At 41.0% G+C, this 18,415-nt stretch overlaps 2 protein-coding genes across 6 annotated transcripts in view; one reads left to right on the top strand and one right to left on the bottom strand.

Moving 5' to 3' along the window:
• LOC125771924 (uncharacterized) overlaps positions 1-18,415 on the top strand; it is a 182,459-nt gene that overhangs the window by 14,055 nt on the left and 149,989 nt on the right. For 4 of the 5 annotated variants that reach the window (XM_049443090.1, XM_049443088.1, XM_049443087.1 and 1 more), the window contains exons 3-4: positions 12,942-13,363; positions 13,854-17,492. In XM_049443090.1, coding sequence (XP_049299047.1) covers positions 13,271-13,363; positions 13,854-17,492 — 3,732 coding nt within the window. In that variant the 5' untranslated portion in view covers positions 12,942-13,270. The remainder of the gene's footprint in view (positions 1-12,941; positions 13,364-13,853; positions 17,493-18,415) is intronic. The other variant, XM_049443089.1, reaches the window with a different exon arrangement.
• Positions 1-18,415, bottom strand: part of LOC125771931 (phospholipid-transporting ATPase ABCA3-like) — a 256,720-nt gene that overhangs the window by 167,496 nt on the left and 70,809 nt on the right. The gene's annotated exons all lie outside the window — the stretch shown is intronic.

Genomic DNA, 18,415 nt, shown 5'->3' with positions numbered 1-18,415 from the left:
GCAATTCACCGCCCTGAATGGGGTGGTTTGGGTTAAAAGTTTATCCACCACAGATACAGCGCCCTTGGTCGAAGCTTATTGTGTGGTCGTCTGCAAACAACGATACATCCGGCACATGGGTCCACTTTTACGTACGATTGCACAAAATTGTTTCGCATGTTTACGAGTGCTCGCTTATGTATTGCAGTAGTTCTATATTTTTTTCGCTAATATGTCAAACTTGGATGGGCTTCCAGGCTGCTAAACAATTACGGGAACTTAATAATAAACCGTCACCTGCAAAAAACACAAACAGCTTGCACGATTTGCACAGATAGTTTGCCAACTTTTTCCAACCCGTACTACCATCATGCCTTTTATCTGGTTAGGAGTGGATGACTCAAAAGAAATCAAGTAGTAAATCCCGTACCTACCGAGAGAAACTTTTCTCCGGCATGATGTATTAGGGTTTTGTAAAATTCATTGCTTTTACTCTAGCACTAGTTTTTGAAGCGTCACAGTGCCATGATATACATGAATGCTTAATTTCCAGGAAGGTACTATACCAGGAAGGCAGACTATACAACCGAACGCTAGCGATCAGTGCTGTGAAATATTCCGCCCCTTCATTTGATCGACCGCGCCCTACGCCAATTTGCTAGCGAAACTGGATAGAAGATGGCTCCCTTAACGAAACGGTGGCAGAAGTTGTCAAAGTTATGTCAATGGCCAGAAACTGGATGAACCGTCGTATGGAGAGGTTTTCGGGGATGCAGTACGAGAGAAGTTACGTTTCGGTCTGCTCATCCCGCTGGAAGTGTGCTGCGCGCGTGTTTGTGCTCCAACAATGGCCATGTTTTGCTGAAGATGTACAATTTTGCGCATCATTAGAGAATCATAAGCAGTGTCAGCTCATGTTTGTGGTTTGAGTTTACACAGGCCGCGGATCCATGGTGAAGATAAAATGCTACGCTACGACTGTGGTGGAACTGACGCCTGCCAGTCTGGGGTGGAACGTGAAAGAGTTTTCGTTGAAAATAATGGAATGCCGCCAGGTTTGACAGATGTTATGTACCATCGAACCACACTGGGTGACGATGTCAGTCGGGCGGACACTAATTCCATCACTTGATTTTTGAACGGTTACTGGCGCCTTAATATCGTACCTTGCTGAATAGGGAGTTTTTTTTACAACGTCAATCAGTGAATATTGTTAAATGAAATGAGATTGTTGGGTGATAAAAATCTTCGAAATGTATATGAACATTTATTTGCACACCGTTTTGTAGAAGCATAAGAGCTGTTGATGCTTGATAGTATATTGATGCAGCTCCACAATAGCGGGAAGAGCGGGAATTTCAGAGTAGAAAGCTTTCATACAACAAAGCTTAATTCATATCTTTTGAAATAAATAAATGTTGATTAAAAACTTATCTGTTATCGAGTAGAGCTTGTTTAGGAAATTCCAGTATTTAAATTTGTACAACTTCGTCTCTTCAACCGTATTCTATAAGCTCCGGAATGATAATCAAGACTAACATTGATTTGATTTATTTTGCATGAATAATTTATGAAGGCAATGAATCCTTTTGCATGTGGGTTTGTTTTCGATGTATTGCCATTCGTTTACAACCAGTAGATGAAGTTTATATCTGTAGGATATAGTTTATATCAAAGATAACATAATCCTTTCGTGATGAGAAGGAATCTCTAATGAAAAAAAGAAGAACATCTCTGGCAAGTTAAATAGTCAGTCAGTGTAAGCTTAAATCTTGACTGAATTTATTATTCTCTGATACGTTTAGTGCATCTTACATTAAGCAAGACAAACCAAGACCTTTATCGGTTGTATCATCAAAGGAGATAAAAAATAAGAACCATAAAAAAGGATGTTAAAGGAATCTTACAAAAAGAGTCATTCAAGTCATGAATCGACTCTCAATAAATTCTTGAATCTTAAAAAATTCATGAATCCCAATAGAATCATGATTCTAACATTAATTATGATTTTACGCATGTTTTACGTGTATGGGTTCAGAACAATTGTAATACAGATGAGATAACAAAAGTACCTAATAAAAATATACTCAAAAGTGAGTTGAAACAAAATGGAGTAGAAACGAAACGTTTGATGCACATCAGTTGAAACGGAATAAATGTGTAAATGTGTGTAATTTAGTAAAATTTATAAATTGATGTATTTTAATGCGAATTTGTTAAAATACGTGTCTTTTCACTCAAATAATGTTTTAAATAAAAAAAATAATAAAAAAAATCTATAAATTTGCCTATCTCCTAAGCAGAGGCGGATTCCGTTTCATGTCCTTGCCGATCAGACTAGCCCGCTTGTTCGATTATACAGGTTTGACAGTTAGGCAAAGCGAGCAGTATATTCATTTGGCTAGTTTGGGTATGGTACACATTTATTCCGTTTTAACTCATCTGTATCAAACGTTTCGTTTCAACTCATTTTTGTTTCAACTCACTCGCACATTTTCGTTTCAACTCACGTATTTACTCTTTTAGCAACTCGACTCACCACGGCTACATGCTTACTCTCATAAGTGAGTAAAATGACCGAACCTTAACTTATACGCTTTTGCTTGCGTTCGTTTTTTTTAATATTCCGAAATGAGTCGTTAAACGAGCTGATTCCTAATAACGACTCATTCAATCTGAGTTGACTCACTAAAAAGAGTTGTTAGTCTCATCTCTAGTCGCTACAACATACAACACCGACCGTTCCCGAATCTGTGAGGATTCGTGGCTTGTTGAGGATTCGTGAGTCTTCGGAATAGAGATTCAGAGTCATACATTTATTTTTTTACTCAAAACTGAAGAAACCCTCTTAGTCGCGGTCGAGAGGAAGATGCATCGTAGTGATTTTTGACGATGCAAGAACCGCTTTAATGACGAGTTCTACGAGTTTTAAGATTAGCTCACGCGAATTTGACTCGCCAGCCTCCAGACTGCGGCCTTAGAGCGCTCGTGAGCGGGTTAGAGGACAACTGCAGCAGATATAAAACAAAGCTAGATATCCTTCTAAAAACATTTTATCTTTAATCATTATAGCATTATAAAGGACACTTTTATAAAATGCTTGACCTCTTTTTGGTATCCATCAATAGCGAATGTATCCATTATTAATGCGTTAATATTAAGTACTAATTAACTCCACACAGCCTGTGTCTTCGTTTGAAATGCAAATCGGTACAGTATCGTATTGCCTACATCTCCTAATTATCCTTCTCAGCGTACGGTGGACAAAAAAAAAGATGCAATCACACGGAATAGTAATTGAATAATCAATGTCAATAATTTCCTCAAGCAGCTAATTGGCCTGCAAATGACAATAATCATCCAACCCGGACCCGACGGATGCCGCACTGGTGGGCGTACATGGCGTTGAAGAAGGTTCCGCTAAGTGCACGAGCCTATCTAATGAGATTTTATCGATGGGTCAATGCGGCAACTAGATGGACACACCGACACCGAGCAAGCAGTCAGCAAGATGCACAAAAGATGACTGATTACGTCGCGTCCGTGCGTTCTTCCGAAACTTCAAACGATGGTTCGAGAAAAAGCTCTGGATGGGCTATGTTTCACACTCGCTCTCCTTGTTGGTAGTTCTCGACTGCTCGTTCTCGATTGCTGGTAATTTATTCATGAGCGAACCGTGCCCGATGATGCGCAAAATGTCGGCTTCTCGTCGAACCCAAACCACACAAGAAGCCAATTTCATCTTCTATCGGTACAACGGGCAGTGTTCGTTTTTTTTCGTTCTTCGTTTGACATGCTGTCGTGCCTACATTCCTGTCCGGAATGAAAACTATTTTTACCACCCAAAAGCACATCGCGCTCTATTATGCCGGGAGGGGTTCGTTGAATGAATAAACAGTCTATTCTATGCTTGTTATAATTCAATTATGTTTGTTAGAATAAGATTCCGGGATGAATGTAGGGCAATTTTAAACATGCAACAACTGGTTGTTAAGCAAAAATAAAATTAAAAGAAATATTGTTCTATAAGAACCTATAAGATGCATTCTTAGTTCTAGCTTCTTTGCTTTTAATTCAATAAAATGTCATGCTTTGCAAGAATCGCCTGTTCCATGTTCACTTTTGCCTTAGCGTGACGTCGGTAGAAAGATGCCATGTCTTGGAAAAGCTTCGCTCTAAGTTGAAGGGGTCTTACTATACTCTCTGTGCAAATGTCAAGTGAAACATCTTTTGCAGCTTTCTGCAACGAAATCAGACCAAATGCAAGACAATTTCGCTGCATCGTAGCAGAAACAGCAGGGAACAGCTGCATCATCGTACCGTGGATTCCCGACGGGGAGATAGGCTTTGCCGAGTTGGAGTAGGTTCTATTAAATTTGCTCCAAGTTGCAAACCAAGGACGTCTATCGGGGCGGGCTGATTGCATAAGAAGGAGTTTTACGACGTGAAGCAAAGTATATTCGCCATGCCATGCCTGACCCGGTACACTGCAAGTGATTTCTATTATCGCAACATGTTAACGTGTTCAAATTGAACACAGCGTACGGTATGGTATGTGTGCATGTAATGGCGGTTCATTCTAAACCTTGTTTGCTCTCAAGACTGTGAACCAATAAAACTACGATCATATTTACTCACAGGTGTAGGTTTCTCCTGATACACTCAAGAAAACTGTTATTCGTTTTCCTTGCGTCAATAAATGTGCTTATGCCTGCGGCATGCCATGTCGAAATAAATCGTCCATCATCAACAGCAGTTTGATCGATTGTTCTGCTTGAGAAGTATTTCTTTCCGTTGTTTTTTTTTTTCAATAAACATAACACATGTATCAAATTTTGTGTCAAAAAAACTCACGCGAGGTTCGTGTAATAAACCTATTCGACGTGAATAGATAGAGACCTTTCTTGAGGTAGTCTCGTTCATCAAATAGAATAAATTTTCTCAGCCTCTGTAATCCATGTTACCAGCTAATATTGCTATCTTTCTCTTTTTATTAATTAATCTAATTATTTAGTTTTGTATTAATGTATGAATTTATTTATTCATTTTTTCCATTTATTTATTCATGTACTTTATTTTTTATTCAACGATTTACGTAAATTTATTTATTAATAATTAATTATTACAGCTTCGACCGTATTGTCAACCTCTGAAGCTGAAGATTTAACAGCTGGGTAATCTTCCCAAACATTTTCACTGTTTACATAAACGTAACAACTGAAAAGTATTTCCATGAAATATTAAAAAAAAACCTATAACCAGAAAAAACTGTAATAAATTTATCTTCCATTTCCGAAAATTAATGGCAAAAAACCGAACCTATGGTGTTTGATGAAACTGATAAATTGTGTTTCATTGCTAAAGGGTCCCCTGCTAGTAATTGAATGAATTTGCTAATTTGCCATACTGCTAATTGTTAGATGGCATGCCACTTTCAATGGCACGGTAGGGTTCAACCCACCCAATTGGTGGAGATAAATACTTCCCGCTGTTGAAAGAGGTGTAGTCTATTTTTTCAATAGCCAAAAAGAGGTAATAGAAGTAAAAAATTTTATTGTTTTTTCTTTACAATTTTCAATCCATTTAGGGGACTACAAACAAACTACAAATATTCGTGTAGAGTTGTAAAGAACTGAATTGTAAAAAAAGCATTTACAATTAATAGCTGCACATAGTGAACTTCAATAAAGTATTACAAATTGTTTTTACTGCTTGCTATCGGTTGCTTTCGTTCGTTCGTTTGTACCAATTGCAATGGCCACATTTTCCGAACAAAGCGTACTCACCGCCGTCCATTTCGAAACATCATCCCAAACCGACCGTCTCATTGATGCATAAAATCGATACAAATCTTCTCGCCAAACGCTGTTTTGTTCCGCAAACAGCCATCCTACCTTCAATTTGCTGCCCACATTTGCGTCTATTTGTTCACCTCCACAGCTTACCCGAGATAGTGAGCGAGAAAATCCATCACATGTGGAAAGCACTGAATCAATTTCTCATTACACACGTTGTTGCTTTGTGGCCCTTCATGCATGGTCTGGAAATAGTTTTTCCCGGTTTGCGAAACATTCCCAGTGCCATGGTTGTGGCTTCGAGCGAGTTCCCCTTTGCGCTTTCCAGCCATCCGGAGACCTGATTTAGTGGTAAAAGGTAGAAACAGATTCTATGTTTTATGTGAGCTTTTCTTTTTTTCTTTTCTTCTGTGTTCACCCCTAATTCGCAATCTATGTACTGTTGTGCTGTTTTCTGCTATGCCGACATTCCTGGTTGGTTCTGGTTGAAAAGTTCTACTAAAACAATACCATTAAACAGCTTCCCATGTCGGCGTATGTCCATAGCAGGGGCAGGAAAAGGAAAGGATGGGTTCCACAGTATGGAAAAAACAGGATGCCTACGATAAAAGCCGGCTATGTTATACATACTGGGCAAGCTCTTGATCATGGTAAATCATGGAGACTTTAGTTGGTGTTACCTATACACCAATACTTGTCATACATACAGACACAGAGAGATATGCGGCCCGTAAAAATAGTAAATATTTGTTCCCGAGGGTGTTGACAGCTTTTTAAATGGTTATTTTTTTAAATTATTATTTATTATTTATTATTATTATTATAATTATTATTTAAATTATTATTTTTCCTACATCCAGGATTCCTGTCCGTTAAAAAATGTTGGGATTTTACTCTGAACAATGCACGGTTGATATTTCTAAAAAAATTAAAAAATAATGAAGCTGCTCATAAATGGTTGCAATGACTGTGAAATATATCTTAGGTTATTGAATATTATTTTTTTATGTTGTTTGCTTACAATATTTTCATTTTGGTTGTAGTTGGAAATTCTATTCTATTATATTTATTCATGTTTTTCAATTTTTTTAAAATAAATAATAAACTTCATACTGAGCTCAAATTTGTCTACATATTTATATAGTTTCTCACAAAGTTCCACCCCAAAAAAATTGAACATCCAATGCTTTTTTCCGTTTAACGGCATCTTTAGCCAGCAAATAATAAAACAAGCAATCAAACATCGAAAACCGAAGCATCGAAGTCACACAACGCAATCTTTATCATGTTGAAACGATTGACACACTCATATGTGAACGTATGGGATGTTGATAAGAGATAGCAAGGCAGTTCCGGATGCTTTTTGGGTCCTATGTACGCAGCGGTTTCACACACACCGATCAACTCAGGACGATTCTGGCCGGATAAAATCACAGCACCTTTTGTCTAGGCCCAGAGAAAATCATCCCAAAGAGCAAACTTCATCTTCCAAATGCGAAAATAGTCAACCGATGTTGGGGCTAGAATGTTGTCACTCCCCTTATTGGAGCTCACTATTTCTTTGGAGGATTTTGAGGGAAAATATTTTAAGAACCACCAGCGTGTATCTATGTGTGTCTGCATTTGTTTCACCGTGATGCGCATAAGAGTCGGGGTGTGTTGGTTTTGTGGACGTTTTCAGCTTTTATCGCTTTTTTATGCGCAAGCTTGCGGTTAATCCAATTCTTTCCACGACGAGCCATTATTTTCCCACTTCGCCCACGGGGCCATCGGTGACACACCGCAGAACCATCCCGATGACACACACGCACACTTGGGTGGCGGGAACCCATACCCATGTCACGGTACGCTCTTCTAGGTTTTTCTTCGTCTGTGGAGTTTCTTCCTATCTTAACAACTTTAGCTTCAAGAATGCCAAAAATGGTGGAAAATTTTCAGGGACCTGTGGAAAGGAATCGGGAAAAGCACATAGTTTTTCCTGAAAGGAAAACGATTGCTTTATTTTAGGCTTCAGCACGGTTGGCCATGAATGGTAAGGGAGAAAGGGCGTATTGGTTTTTAGTCATGCAACCAGCCCCTTTCCCAGTGACCCAACGTGGAAGGTTGTGCGCGGTATGGATGGAAAAGTTTTAAGAGTAATTTGAACTTTTCGCTCCGTTCGCTACGTGTGGCTTCGTTTGCAAAGATTCAATTTATGAACAATTTTACTTATCGTTATTCGTGTGAAGGAAAATCATTGCATTGAAAACGCCAGGTTTACGAAGCATTTATTCTACTGGGAGAATCTTGTAGTAGTTTAAAAGTTTGTGCCGTTTAAGCAGACGAATTTTTTCGTTTTCTATTAGTACTTCTGGGTTTGTTTGTTTGCAAAGAACATATTAGTAGCGCTAATGAGTGGAAACAGAATGGGCTTTTTATATATTTTTTATTAGATATTGGAAAAAGTAACTAAATTACGAAATGCAATCAATGAAAATATTTGGAAATAAATTTAAAAATAAATTTAACTGTATGATGAAAAACTAGTAATAATTTATTTAATTTTTGAAATTATTTCTCAATCTTTAACTACTATTAATATATAATGAATCTTATACTTATTCCATTTTAAACTAAATTGACGCTCTCCTAAAATAAGAATAAATTTCGACAAACTAAAGCACAAATCGACAATATTGAAACAGGCATTAAAAGTTTCATTCATTGATATCATTTACTAGAATAATAGAGACGTGAACAGTACTCAGTAGTTAGAAATAGTTGAGATGCAAAAATTCTGCCAGGAGCATAATTATTTACCGAAGATAGCAACACAGGAGCATCAATGTGTCCAGTTAAATGTTTAAAATACGAATTTTGTATGTTTATTTTTAATGTCTCAGGTTCTAGCAACAAACATGCAAATCCTCAATTTTCCCGAAACGGATATGAGGGGTCCACCTCTGTTCTGAGTGGAGGATTGGAAAAGTATTTTAAGAGGTTACAAAACCAATTCAACTAACTGCGTTTAGGAAATTATGATGTCAACTTGACAATGCTCAAAATGTTCAAAAAAAAAAAGTTGGTAATAAACGCGTTTCGTTTATTTTAAACCAATGGTTGTGTTACAGAACAAATATTTGGTTTTGGGGAGACAAATAGGTTTTTGGGAAAATACGGAGGCGACACAGGAATTATTCCAGAGTCGACAGCGATTTCGGATTTCAATTCAGAAATTAAATCTGCAGTTGACTCCGGAGTAATACGAAGCAATCTGCAGCTGATTTCGCAGTGCACTCCGATGTTGAATACGGAGTTAAAATCGAAGTTTACTCCGGAGATTTTACTCTGGATTCAGCTCCGGAGTCAGCTCCTGAGTAATCCGGAATCAACTCTAGAGTCAACTCTGGATTGAAACCGGTTTTTATACGTCGGGGTCTCTCTTCTTGGCTTTAACGACCTTGCAGATCACGCCAGCTATTTCTGGCTTACTAGGCTTATTTTACCACGTAGCCGGATAGTCAGTCCTTGCTACGGGGGAACGGTCCGAATGCGATTTGAACCCGGTTCTGCCTTGTGGACCGGCGCAATTTATCACATGCACCACCAGGCGGCCCGTCGGAGTAAATTCATGAATTCACTCCAGAATTCCCATCACTAGTGTTGGGAGCTGCATTAGATTTTCTCCATTTTTTTTTTTATTCTTTCAAATTATTCGATTCCATGGACTTGAGTAGCAAGCGGTCCACTCAAGTCGTATTGCTTAAAACTATGAATTAAGACTTAAACTAGGATACAATTCACTTTGAGTTCGAATAAATGTCCTTTTCCGTACCGTGAAAGGACACCATATCCTGAATATACTTGGTCGATCATGGTTCACGAAATATGGTAACTGAATCTTAAAATGAATCCTAGTGTTTTATCGGCTTTGACCAATGGTAATGTAAAAAAAGTGAATTATTTTTCGTCACGTAAAATGGTCCCTTAATTTGGTCTCTGATTGTAATATTAATTTCCCTCTTTCATCCACAATATTTAAACTTTACTTGCACACTCTACCATTCCTTTAACTTAACTTTACAAACCCAGAAATCATTAGGTGGATCGACCAGAGCTTAATGTCCCTTTTTCCTGTTCCTATTGATTTCCGGATTTATGTCCCCTCCCCCTACCTCCCATGTTCAACCTTTTTTGGTGAATCAAAACTTTCTCCCGGTACGAAGTGGTCTTGATTGCAAAATTATGTTCTTATTTAATGATGATGATTTGTATCTAAGTGGCACCGTACAGTCGGTTTTCCCGAAATTCGGAAAATTGAACCACTCGCTAGATGGGAAATAAATTGTTGCAATCGCAAAGGAAGAAGAAACAAGAAGGTTGCAGAGAAGCATTTTTGAGGATGAAAAGTATTTGCCCGAGACCTTTGGTTTCACAGTTGTTGAAACAGTTTCGGTGCAAAATTATTTCACAACATTCAAACATCTCAATTGTCTTGAATCGATTTTTGGAGATGTTTTTTTTTTGTGTGTGCTGTGCCGCGCCCTTGTTTTATTTCATTCTTCTTTTGTAGCATTGTGCTACGTAATCAAACAACGCACCAAGATAAATTGCGCTCATTGTCTGTAGAATGTAGTTCTTCTTTTTTTTTTGTGAAGTCAAATATTTGAACAAGCTGACCAGGAACACCGGATAATAAGGGAACGGAAATGTCTTCCCATCCATCGTTGGGAAACAGATTCATCTCACTGCTACTGCATCCCATTCGACGGACAATGATTCACGGAAGCTTCATACAATTTCACAGAAGCTGCAAATGGTTATGGAAAGCTCTGTATGTAAGAAAATAGTGCCAATATAAATGTATGAAACAATCCAAATGGTATAAGTAAGGGAAAAAGAACCAGATATACCAGGAACCAGGAACTAGCTGACGAATAGCATGGGAACATTTACTTCTTTGCTTCTTCAAATTCAACAAACGATAGGAATGTAACTGAAGATTCTGGCGCTGTAGGTGGATTGTAGTTGAAGTTTCACAAAACCCAACAGTGGATCTGTGTTTCACAGTAATACGATTTGCTTATGGTCTCGGTTGAAGAATGAAGCAATTTATTAGCTGTTGCTTCTTTCAGTTTGATGTTTGATTTTTTTTTTGTCGTTCTCGGTTGGGTGACGCTGCTGTATCACGTGTACTGTTGCTGAATTTCTTTTCTAGGTCCCCGACTTACTGGGTAGCTTTCGCGAAGCCTAAGGGATTAGTAGATAAATCGTTCGCTGTAACAACAGACACAACGATTATTGTTCATTGTTGCTTTCGGCTCCAACAAAACACAAACCATAAAGCTTTAAAGCGATATTTATCGCTTTTTAAGCGTATGGTTGGATCTACATTTAGGTGCTCTCCAGTGTCTTCTTGGTGTTGTGAAAATAGTTTCAATGCATTCCAAATGTGTTCCTTATAGTATCTTCCCAAATTTTTTTTTGAAAACTACATAGAATTATCACTCAAAAAAGTTTAAATTCTCTTCTATGGTAGCTCTTATCTTGGCTCCCGTTGCTGCCGTTTGTCACAACAAACAGAATTAAACACGTACCCATCAATTTCATCTACCAATGCTCAGAATTGTAATGCACTTTTTTGAGGCTACAATCGAAGTCTTCCAAAATGATAAGCAACTCGTGCCGGTTAGTTCGAAGTTTTTTATATAATTGCCATATAAGACCCATCCAGAATACACTCCCGTAGGTATCGATAAAACCCATTCCGGTACTTCGTCCAGTTGCGATAGAAATTGCCACTGCAGTAAAAGGTTCCAATCACCAAAGGGGATACGGTTGGCACTTTGAATAGAATCCTTCCCAAACTTAAAAATGCCTTGACTAAACCATTTCTTTTTCATTTTTAACTGTTGCAGATGAATATTTTCCTGTTCGTTTTTAGCTTGAGATATTTTTTCCACTAGCATACTATTGTTCGTAAATGCTTCTTTGCTGATTGGAAAACGGTTGAAGCTGCTGTTTTATTTCCTGTCCAGGGTCAAGTAAATCTGCAACCTTTATAAAACGAACTTTGGCGTTATTTTGGTCTATCAATTCCGTAGTAAGGTTGTTCAATAGATGCATTGTTTTTTTAACTTTCTCAGTAGTATTGAGTTGAGCTGCTTTTGTACAATTTTGAATTTGTTTAAAAGGCTGCAGTTGGTGTTGGGCATTCCACCACGATTCAAATCGTTCGTTCGTATTTTTTCACACCCTAAATCAACTGAAAAATTTTCTCTTTTGAAAATTGCTTTAACACTGCGATAACTATTCCTATCAAAATAATTATAATTAAAAGTAAGCAATAATTCATCAAAAGTAAGTGTTTCAAACATGGTCTTCGTTTCTCAGGCTGAATCCAATTTATATCAAACTAAAACTAAACATCTGCGCATGAAGAAGGCAAAGCAATAAGAACTGTTTGACCCAAAACAAGTTGTTAAACTTCTTATATAAGTACATAATTACATTCTAAGAACTTTACTTCGTATAACCATTTTAAAGTAAACATTAATAAAAGGAGCAAATTCCTTAAAACAGTTTGTTAATGATATCAGTGTTTCGTTGCATGTTGTGTATATAATCACATTGACCCACTTTTGATTCAACGGTATCTGTATCGGCATTTCGTTTGGCACTTAATTCCAAATCAAACGTCAACTTATCAATCTCACACTGTCGGTTGATTGATAAACTACACCGTGTGCTGCATTTTGCGATGCGATTAAAAAGCAGACAAACGCTTGTCTTTGTTTTCATGCCATTTTCTAAATCTTTTGCTTTGTGCAGAACCTTTTTCGGATGGTCGTAAATCATTTTGTCACCAGAGCTGTTACGAAGATGGTAATGGTAGCTTTCGTGCTAGACGTCCCATTTCGATCAGCATTGCACTTCTGCATTAATCAAGTGCGTGTCTGGAAGCAAACGAATAAAAGGTTTTTATATTGAATTTACATGTTTTGCAACAAAACATTGCAGATTTATCGATTTACAGTATTTTTCAAATGTTTAAAAGCTTGATGCATATGTTTCTTTTTTTTCAACGAACCCCTCAATTTTTGCTTGAATGTGTCATTTTACATGACTAAATCTTGCCGCTCTCATTACTCACGTCATACTTTTGTCTATTGTGTGTTTTATTTTCAGATTACCACCACTCAAGTCAACATTTCACTAGCTGTAGCTGTATGATTTTTCTTTGCTAATTCGAAACGGATTAAATACCATTGTACCATCGTGAGCCGAGCAAAACTATGAAGCAACCATTCTTCCATCGTTCATTCCATCGCCAGTATTCAGCAAACCGATCATGCTCCGCTCATCGCATCATCTCATCGCAAAGTAGCGTAATTGAAAGCTTCCATTAGGAGGCTAGAGCCCTTAGTCTTGTGGTCGATTGCTCTACCGGGTGGCCCGGGTAGATAGTCCCGAGTCGTTCCTCCGTTTGCAAAACGAACCGCTACGGATCCGGTCCGATGGCTACCGTTGCGACCGGATCCGCCGGGTCCCTGGTGGACCCAAGCGCTCCACCGGCCGGCCAGAAGCAGCGCAAGAAGGGAAAATTTCGGGTAAGTAAACGCTTTGGCCACTGTTCGGATTCGGAAATCGAATCCGCCCGTGTCGAGGATGAAAGCAAAGCAGATAGAAATTGAAGATAAGAGTGAAACGAGATTAACTTAAATTGGTCGCTCTTAAGTTAATTGGCTTCGTAGGAGAGGCCGAGCTAGTACCGAAGCTTAATGATTCCAAGACAAGTGTTTTGGCAAACGAAAGGGAAAAAGTTTTTAAAAAGTACGCAAAAAGCCGCTTGCTTGCGTTAATCGTTCCATTATAATTACTTCTCATCGTTTCCTTTCGATGCTCACTGTTGGTAGTATGTTCTTCAAATTCTTGCTCAGCATTGTATTCATTGTATTTCTTATTTCCTTTTATTTTGTTTTGGATCAAATCAAGCGTTTTAAAGCTCATTATTACTGTACTTGTGATGTACTTCACAGCAAGACACAGACAAATAAGCTTCCCTTCTACTCTTTCCTTTTCCTCCCTCTCTACTACTAGCTGAAGGAACGTTCCTCCTCATCAGTACGGGAAAAGTTCATCAACGATCCAGCGTACACGGAAGATGTCCGCCATCTAGCATTGCCCATGCGCCGCAATAGTGGTCCCGAGCACGACCCTGGCCGTAAGTTTTACATGATATCGAAGAAAAAGTCCAACTCAGTCGGTAAGGACTATTCGCGAGGTTCCGGCAGCTTGCAGATAGGAGGGGGTGGTGTTGGTGGGGCCGATGGTGCCTCGAGCGAATTCTACACGCTGGACGTGGAATCGATTCGCCGGGCTGGTCTGAACGTGCCGGAGGTGAAACCGAGAAGGAAGAAGTACAACCACCATACCAGTGCGGAACTATTGAACCGTTTGCTGAACACGGATGAGTCAAGCAGTTCGGATGGTGTGCGACCGAAACCCGGATACGGTACGGCAACGCTAGACCGTGGACGCGGCCGTAGCTTGGACCGCAGAAGCTACACAACCGCTGACGAACGGTTCGGTACCACACGGGGCCTTTCGATTAGTCGTGCCGGAGAGGAAGACGGTCTCGGCAGGGATGCTGGACGTCAGCAGCAGCAGCAGCAGTTACAGCGAGGACGTAAAAGTCGCAACACGGGCTCACGGAAGGAAAACTCCGAACAGGACGCACCAACGTTACCGGATGGCGGCACAGCATCAGGTCCCCCGGTGGGAGATGTCTTTGCCGAAGATATCATGGTAAAGGTCGGTGACCGAGAGACTGGCAGTACCAAAGGTGGACGATTTCAAATAGGTAAACGGTTCCTAAAGGGAGAAATTGGTATCAAAAGCTTCAACTATTACCTACTGAAGGAGGGCCTCAAGTCTTCCAAGAAGAGTCTGCTGAAGCAACGGTCGGCTCCGGTTGCAGCAGCGGGTTCGGTGGACATGCCGCTTCCGGAACCACCGCAATCGATGGAATTGATCAGCCCAGAATCGGAAACCATCGCTAGGATGGGCGAGGGTGAAAAGGGCGAGGAAAACATTTACGAAGAAATTTACTTTGAAGATAAACCGAAACGACCATCGGAGGGATGTTCCAGGGAGGGCGTTCCAATGCAGACATGCCAGGACGCTAGTAATGAGAAAATTCAATTTATCGATTGTGAACTGTGCGTGCAGCAGTGTAGCAATGCGAATTGTGACGTGTGCCATGGTCTGGGTGCGCAACATACCGCACAACAGCATGAGCACCATCATCACCAGCTACAGCAGCAGCGACAGGCCGAACAGAAGCAGCAGAACATTTACGAACAGCTAAAGCAACATGGCTCGGGAGGATCTTCGGGTGGGAGCGGACAGTCTGGTGGGCTGTACGCCAAAACCACTACCAAGTCGTTGGACATTGATGAACAGATCTATCAAAGAAAGAAGCAGCAACAGCAACCACAGCTGCTCGATCCACAAAAGCAACAAACCCTTAAGCAGCAGCCAGAGAGCCATACAAGAAGTATGGGAAATTTAGTGGATGAGACATCACTGTATGCTAGTGAGAATGTACTACAATATCAGTCGTATAACCCTAGCAATCCTAACGTGTACAAACTCGAAACGACACCAGTAGCATTCAGCTGTGACTACAGTCCTCTGCAGCAGATCTATTACAAACAACCGCCTCCATCGGTTACAAATCCAGGAGATACGGTCGCCAATAATCCCCGGCAACACATCTATCAGAGACCTCATCAGCCTGGAGGTACTGTGTCATCCGGATCCGACTATTACCAGGAGCTCAATCATAAGAAATCTTCCTCATCGAGTGATTCTCTACAGCAACAGCAGCGTCGTCTACAGGGATCCAATGCTGGGATCTATTATCAACGAGCTGCTGCGGCATTGAGCGATGATCAACATCGTAGCTTGATGAGTTCGAATGCAGGTGCTAAAATCTACAAAGTAAGTTCGAATGTTTCCATACTGAGTGAAGCATCCGGGCGCAGTGAAGGTTCTTACCGTCAGCCACAACAGATACAGCCACAACTTCAATCCCAGTATCAACCTTTGTCATCCATGGCAGTAGTGACGCAGCGGGAACATCCCTCTGCCCAAGGACCCAATCAAACAAGATCGCAACAATCGCAGCAACAGCAACAGCACCCCCAACCACAACAACAACAACCATATGGTCGAACAGGAGGTAATATGTCCGATTCGAGCCTTGGAGATTCGTTGTTTTCCTATCCGGCAAACCGTCGATACTTCGGTAGCTCGGAAAGTTGTCGCTTTGCCTCGGAAACTTGTCGCCGTTGTAGCGTGGAGGTGGACAAGTGTAGCTTCTCCGACACCTGCCGCTACTCGGACTGTCGTAACTGTGATTGCTCGTCCAGCTATTTCTCTTCCGACTTTGACGACAATGCACATGGCGGGGCACGCAATAAGACCGGTGCTCGAATGTCACACTCACAATCGGAAGCGGCAGGATACTACCAAGCACCACCTTATGCGGAGGACTTCATGAAACATGTCAGTGCGGTGAAACGTGGCAATCAGCAACAACAGCAGCAGCAGCAACAGCAACAACCACCGCATCCGGTGTCGACCACTCATTTGATGGCTGGAGGAAAGATTTACGAAACACCGCCTACATACGTTGGCATGATGCCGGTTACGGGTAGCGGGCTGCAGAAACCTCGAGAACCAACGTACGAAACGTTACGAAATCCTCCATACTCGATACCGATGGTAGGTCCATCGTATGATGCCGCTCCACTGGTTGCTAGTGGACGGCTTTCGATCAGTCAAAGCCACGAAGCGTTGCTATCTCCAATCCGGCGCAGTAGATCTAGCAGGAGCACTGATACCGATCAATATCCACAGCTTGATCGTCATTCTCCTGTTTCACATTACTCCAAAATAAGACGCCCTCATCAATCGAACACTCTACCATCGTCAATGCGCTCGGGAAGGCGTCAACAAACAGGTACGGGAGAGTATGATCCAGCTGGTTATAGCGTAATTCGCGAAGGTCCTTTCAATACCCGTGGCATCGGGCCTGGACCTAGTGGAGGATCCACACTGCCGAAATCCTTCAGCATGCAACAGTCTCGCATCACACCGATGGTTACGGGACGATCGGCATCTCTGCTCACGATGGGTCACGAGTATGCAGAAATTACCAAAACAACTGGGAAAAATAAACCAATTCCACCCCCGATTAGTACTATTCCGAGTACACGCGAAGCTAGAGCACGTTCGAAACAAGCGGCATCGGTTGTCCGTGCGGTATCCCCATCCCAGTACGCTCGCACTGGTCCGTCAGGCATTGCTGGTAGTTCCGTGAGTGGGAATACAAGCATGGAGCGTAAATCTCGCGATCGATCATTGAAGCAGGTCAAAAGTTCTGAAACAGCGAGAAAAGAACGATCGCCAGCTGTTAGGGAACAGCAGATGGAGAAAGGAAAATCTGTCAGAGAGCCTACCGGAACGTCAGCTGCCGGTGCTAGTGGTTCGATCGGAAGAACTGGAAAACCTACGACGGGAAGTACCAGACGGAAGGAGTTTGTACGATCGCAACAGCAACAGCATCGATCAAAGCGTCCGGTACAGGATAACTTCACCGATGACGAAGATGATGATGAGGTGTTCCTGAGTGATAAGGTGTACGAACGACCGGCGCAGAACAATCGAAAGGTAAGTGTTTGCTGTTTACCTTTTCAATTGATGTTAGCAAAAAGACACATTTCCATCCAGTCCGTTTAGATCATTCCAGTTTTCGTAGTATCGTTGTCCTTAGAATTCGTTTGCTTCGTCTGGCATTTCTCAATGTACAGTCCCACGTCTCAATAAATATCCAATTAGTCATCCCTATTCCAACGTCCGGACCGTCAGAACCAAACCCGAATTGTTTCAATATTAAACCGATCCAAGAATTCTTCGATTATCTAGAAGATTAACCGCTAACATCAATGTCATCACAATTGCGTTTCTCATTCCGATCTGGTTCCAACCTTAATCGTGCGGCCTTCTGATGTACCGGAAGACACATTATGTCTCGACCCATTCCGAATCAATTCTACCAACATCACCATTCGATTAGTTCATAAAACATTCGCGTGACGGTAGGAAGCGAAAAAACGATACCGAATGATAGCCTCAATATCAGCAGGAAACCCGAAATTGATCTAAAACTGTCCCTGGCCAATCAGCCGAACTACGTGGAGAAAGTTTGGTACCGAAAATAGAGCAATCGGATTGGATAATCGGCATTAGGACAACGTGCCATTTCATCAAGGATTCGTCTGCGGTACGTGATCCCGAGAACTTGCGAACTGGTCTTGCTTGACCCTGAACCGAGAGGTAACCCGACGTACCCTTGTTTGGATGGACGAAACGCTTCGAAACAAGCGTCATAATTACCGGCGCTAAATAATTCAGCTAATTAATTGAAAAGATGTTGAACGTAGGCTGGAAGATTTCGGTGTGGATGGGTTTTCCGACGTTCTTCCCATTCCTTGGGGGAAACGGAAGTCCGTGTCACCAGAGCTTTACTTTCTTCACGATTTCTCGGAAACAGTTTGGCCTCTTTGCCCGGTCCGTTGTGGTTCGGTTCCGAA

The sequence above is a fragment of the Anopheles funestus genome, chromosome 3RL, assembly GCF_943734845.2.
Source record: "Anopheles funestus chromosome 3RL, idAnoFuneDA-416_04, whole genome shotgun sequence".
Classification (NCBI taxonomy): Eukaryota; Metazoa; Arthropoda; class Insecta; order Diptera; family Culicidae; genus Anopheles; species Anopheles funestus.
This window is presented reverse-complemented; position numbering and strand designations above follow the sequence as displayed.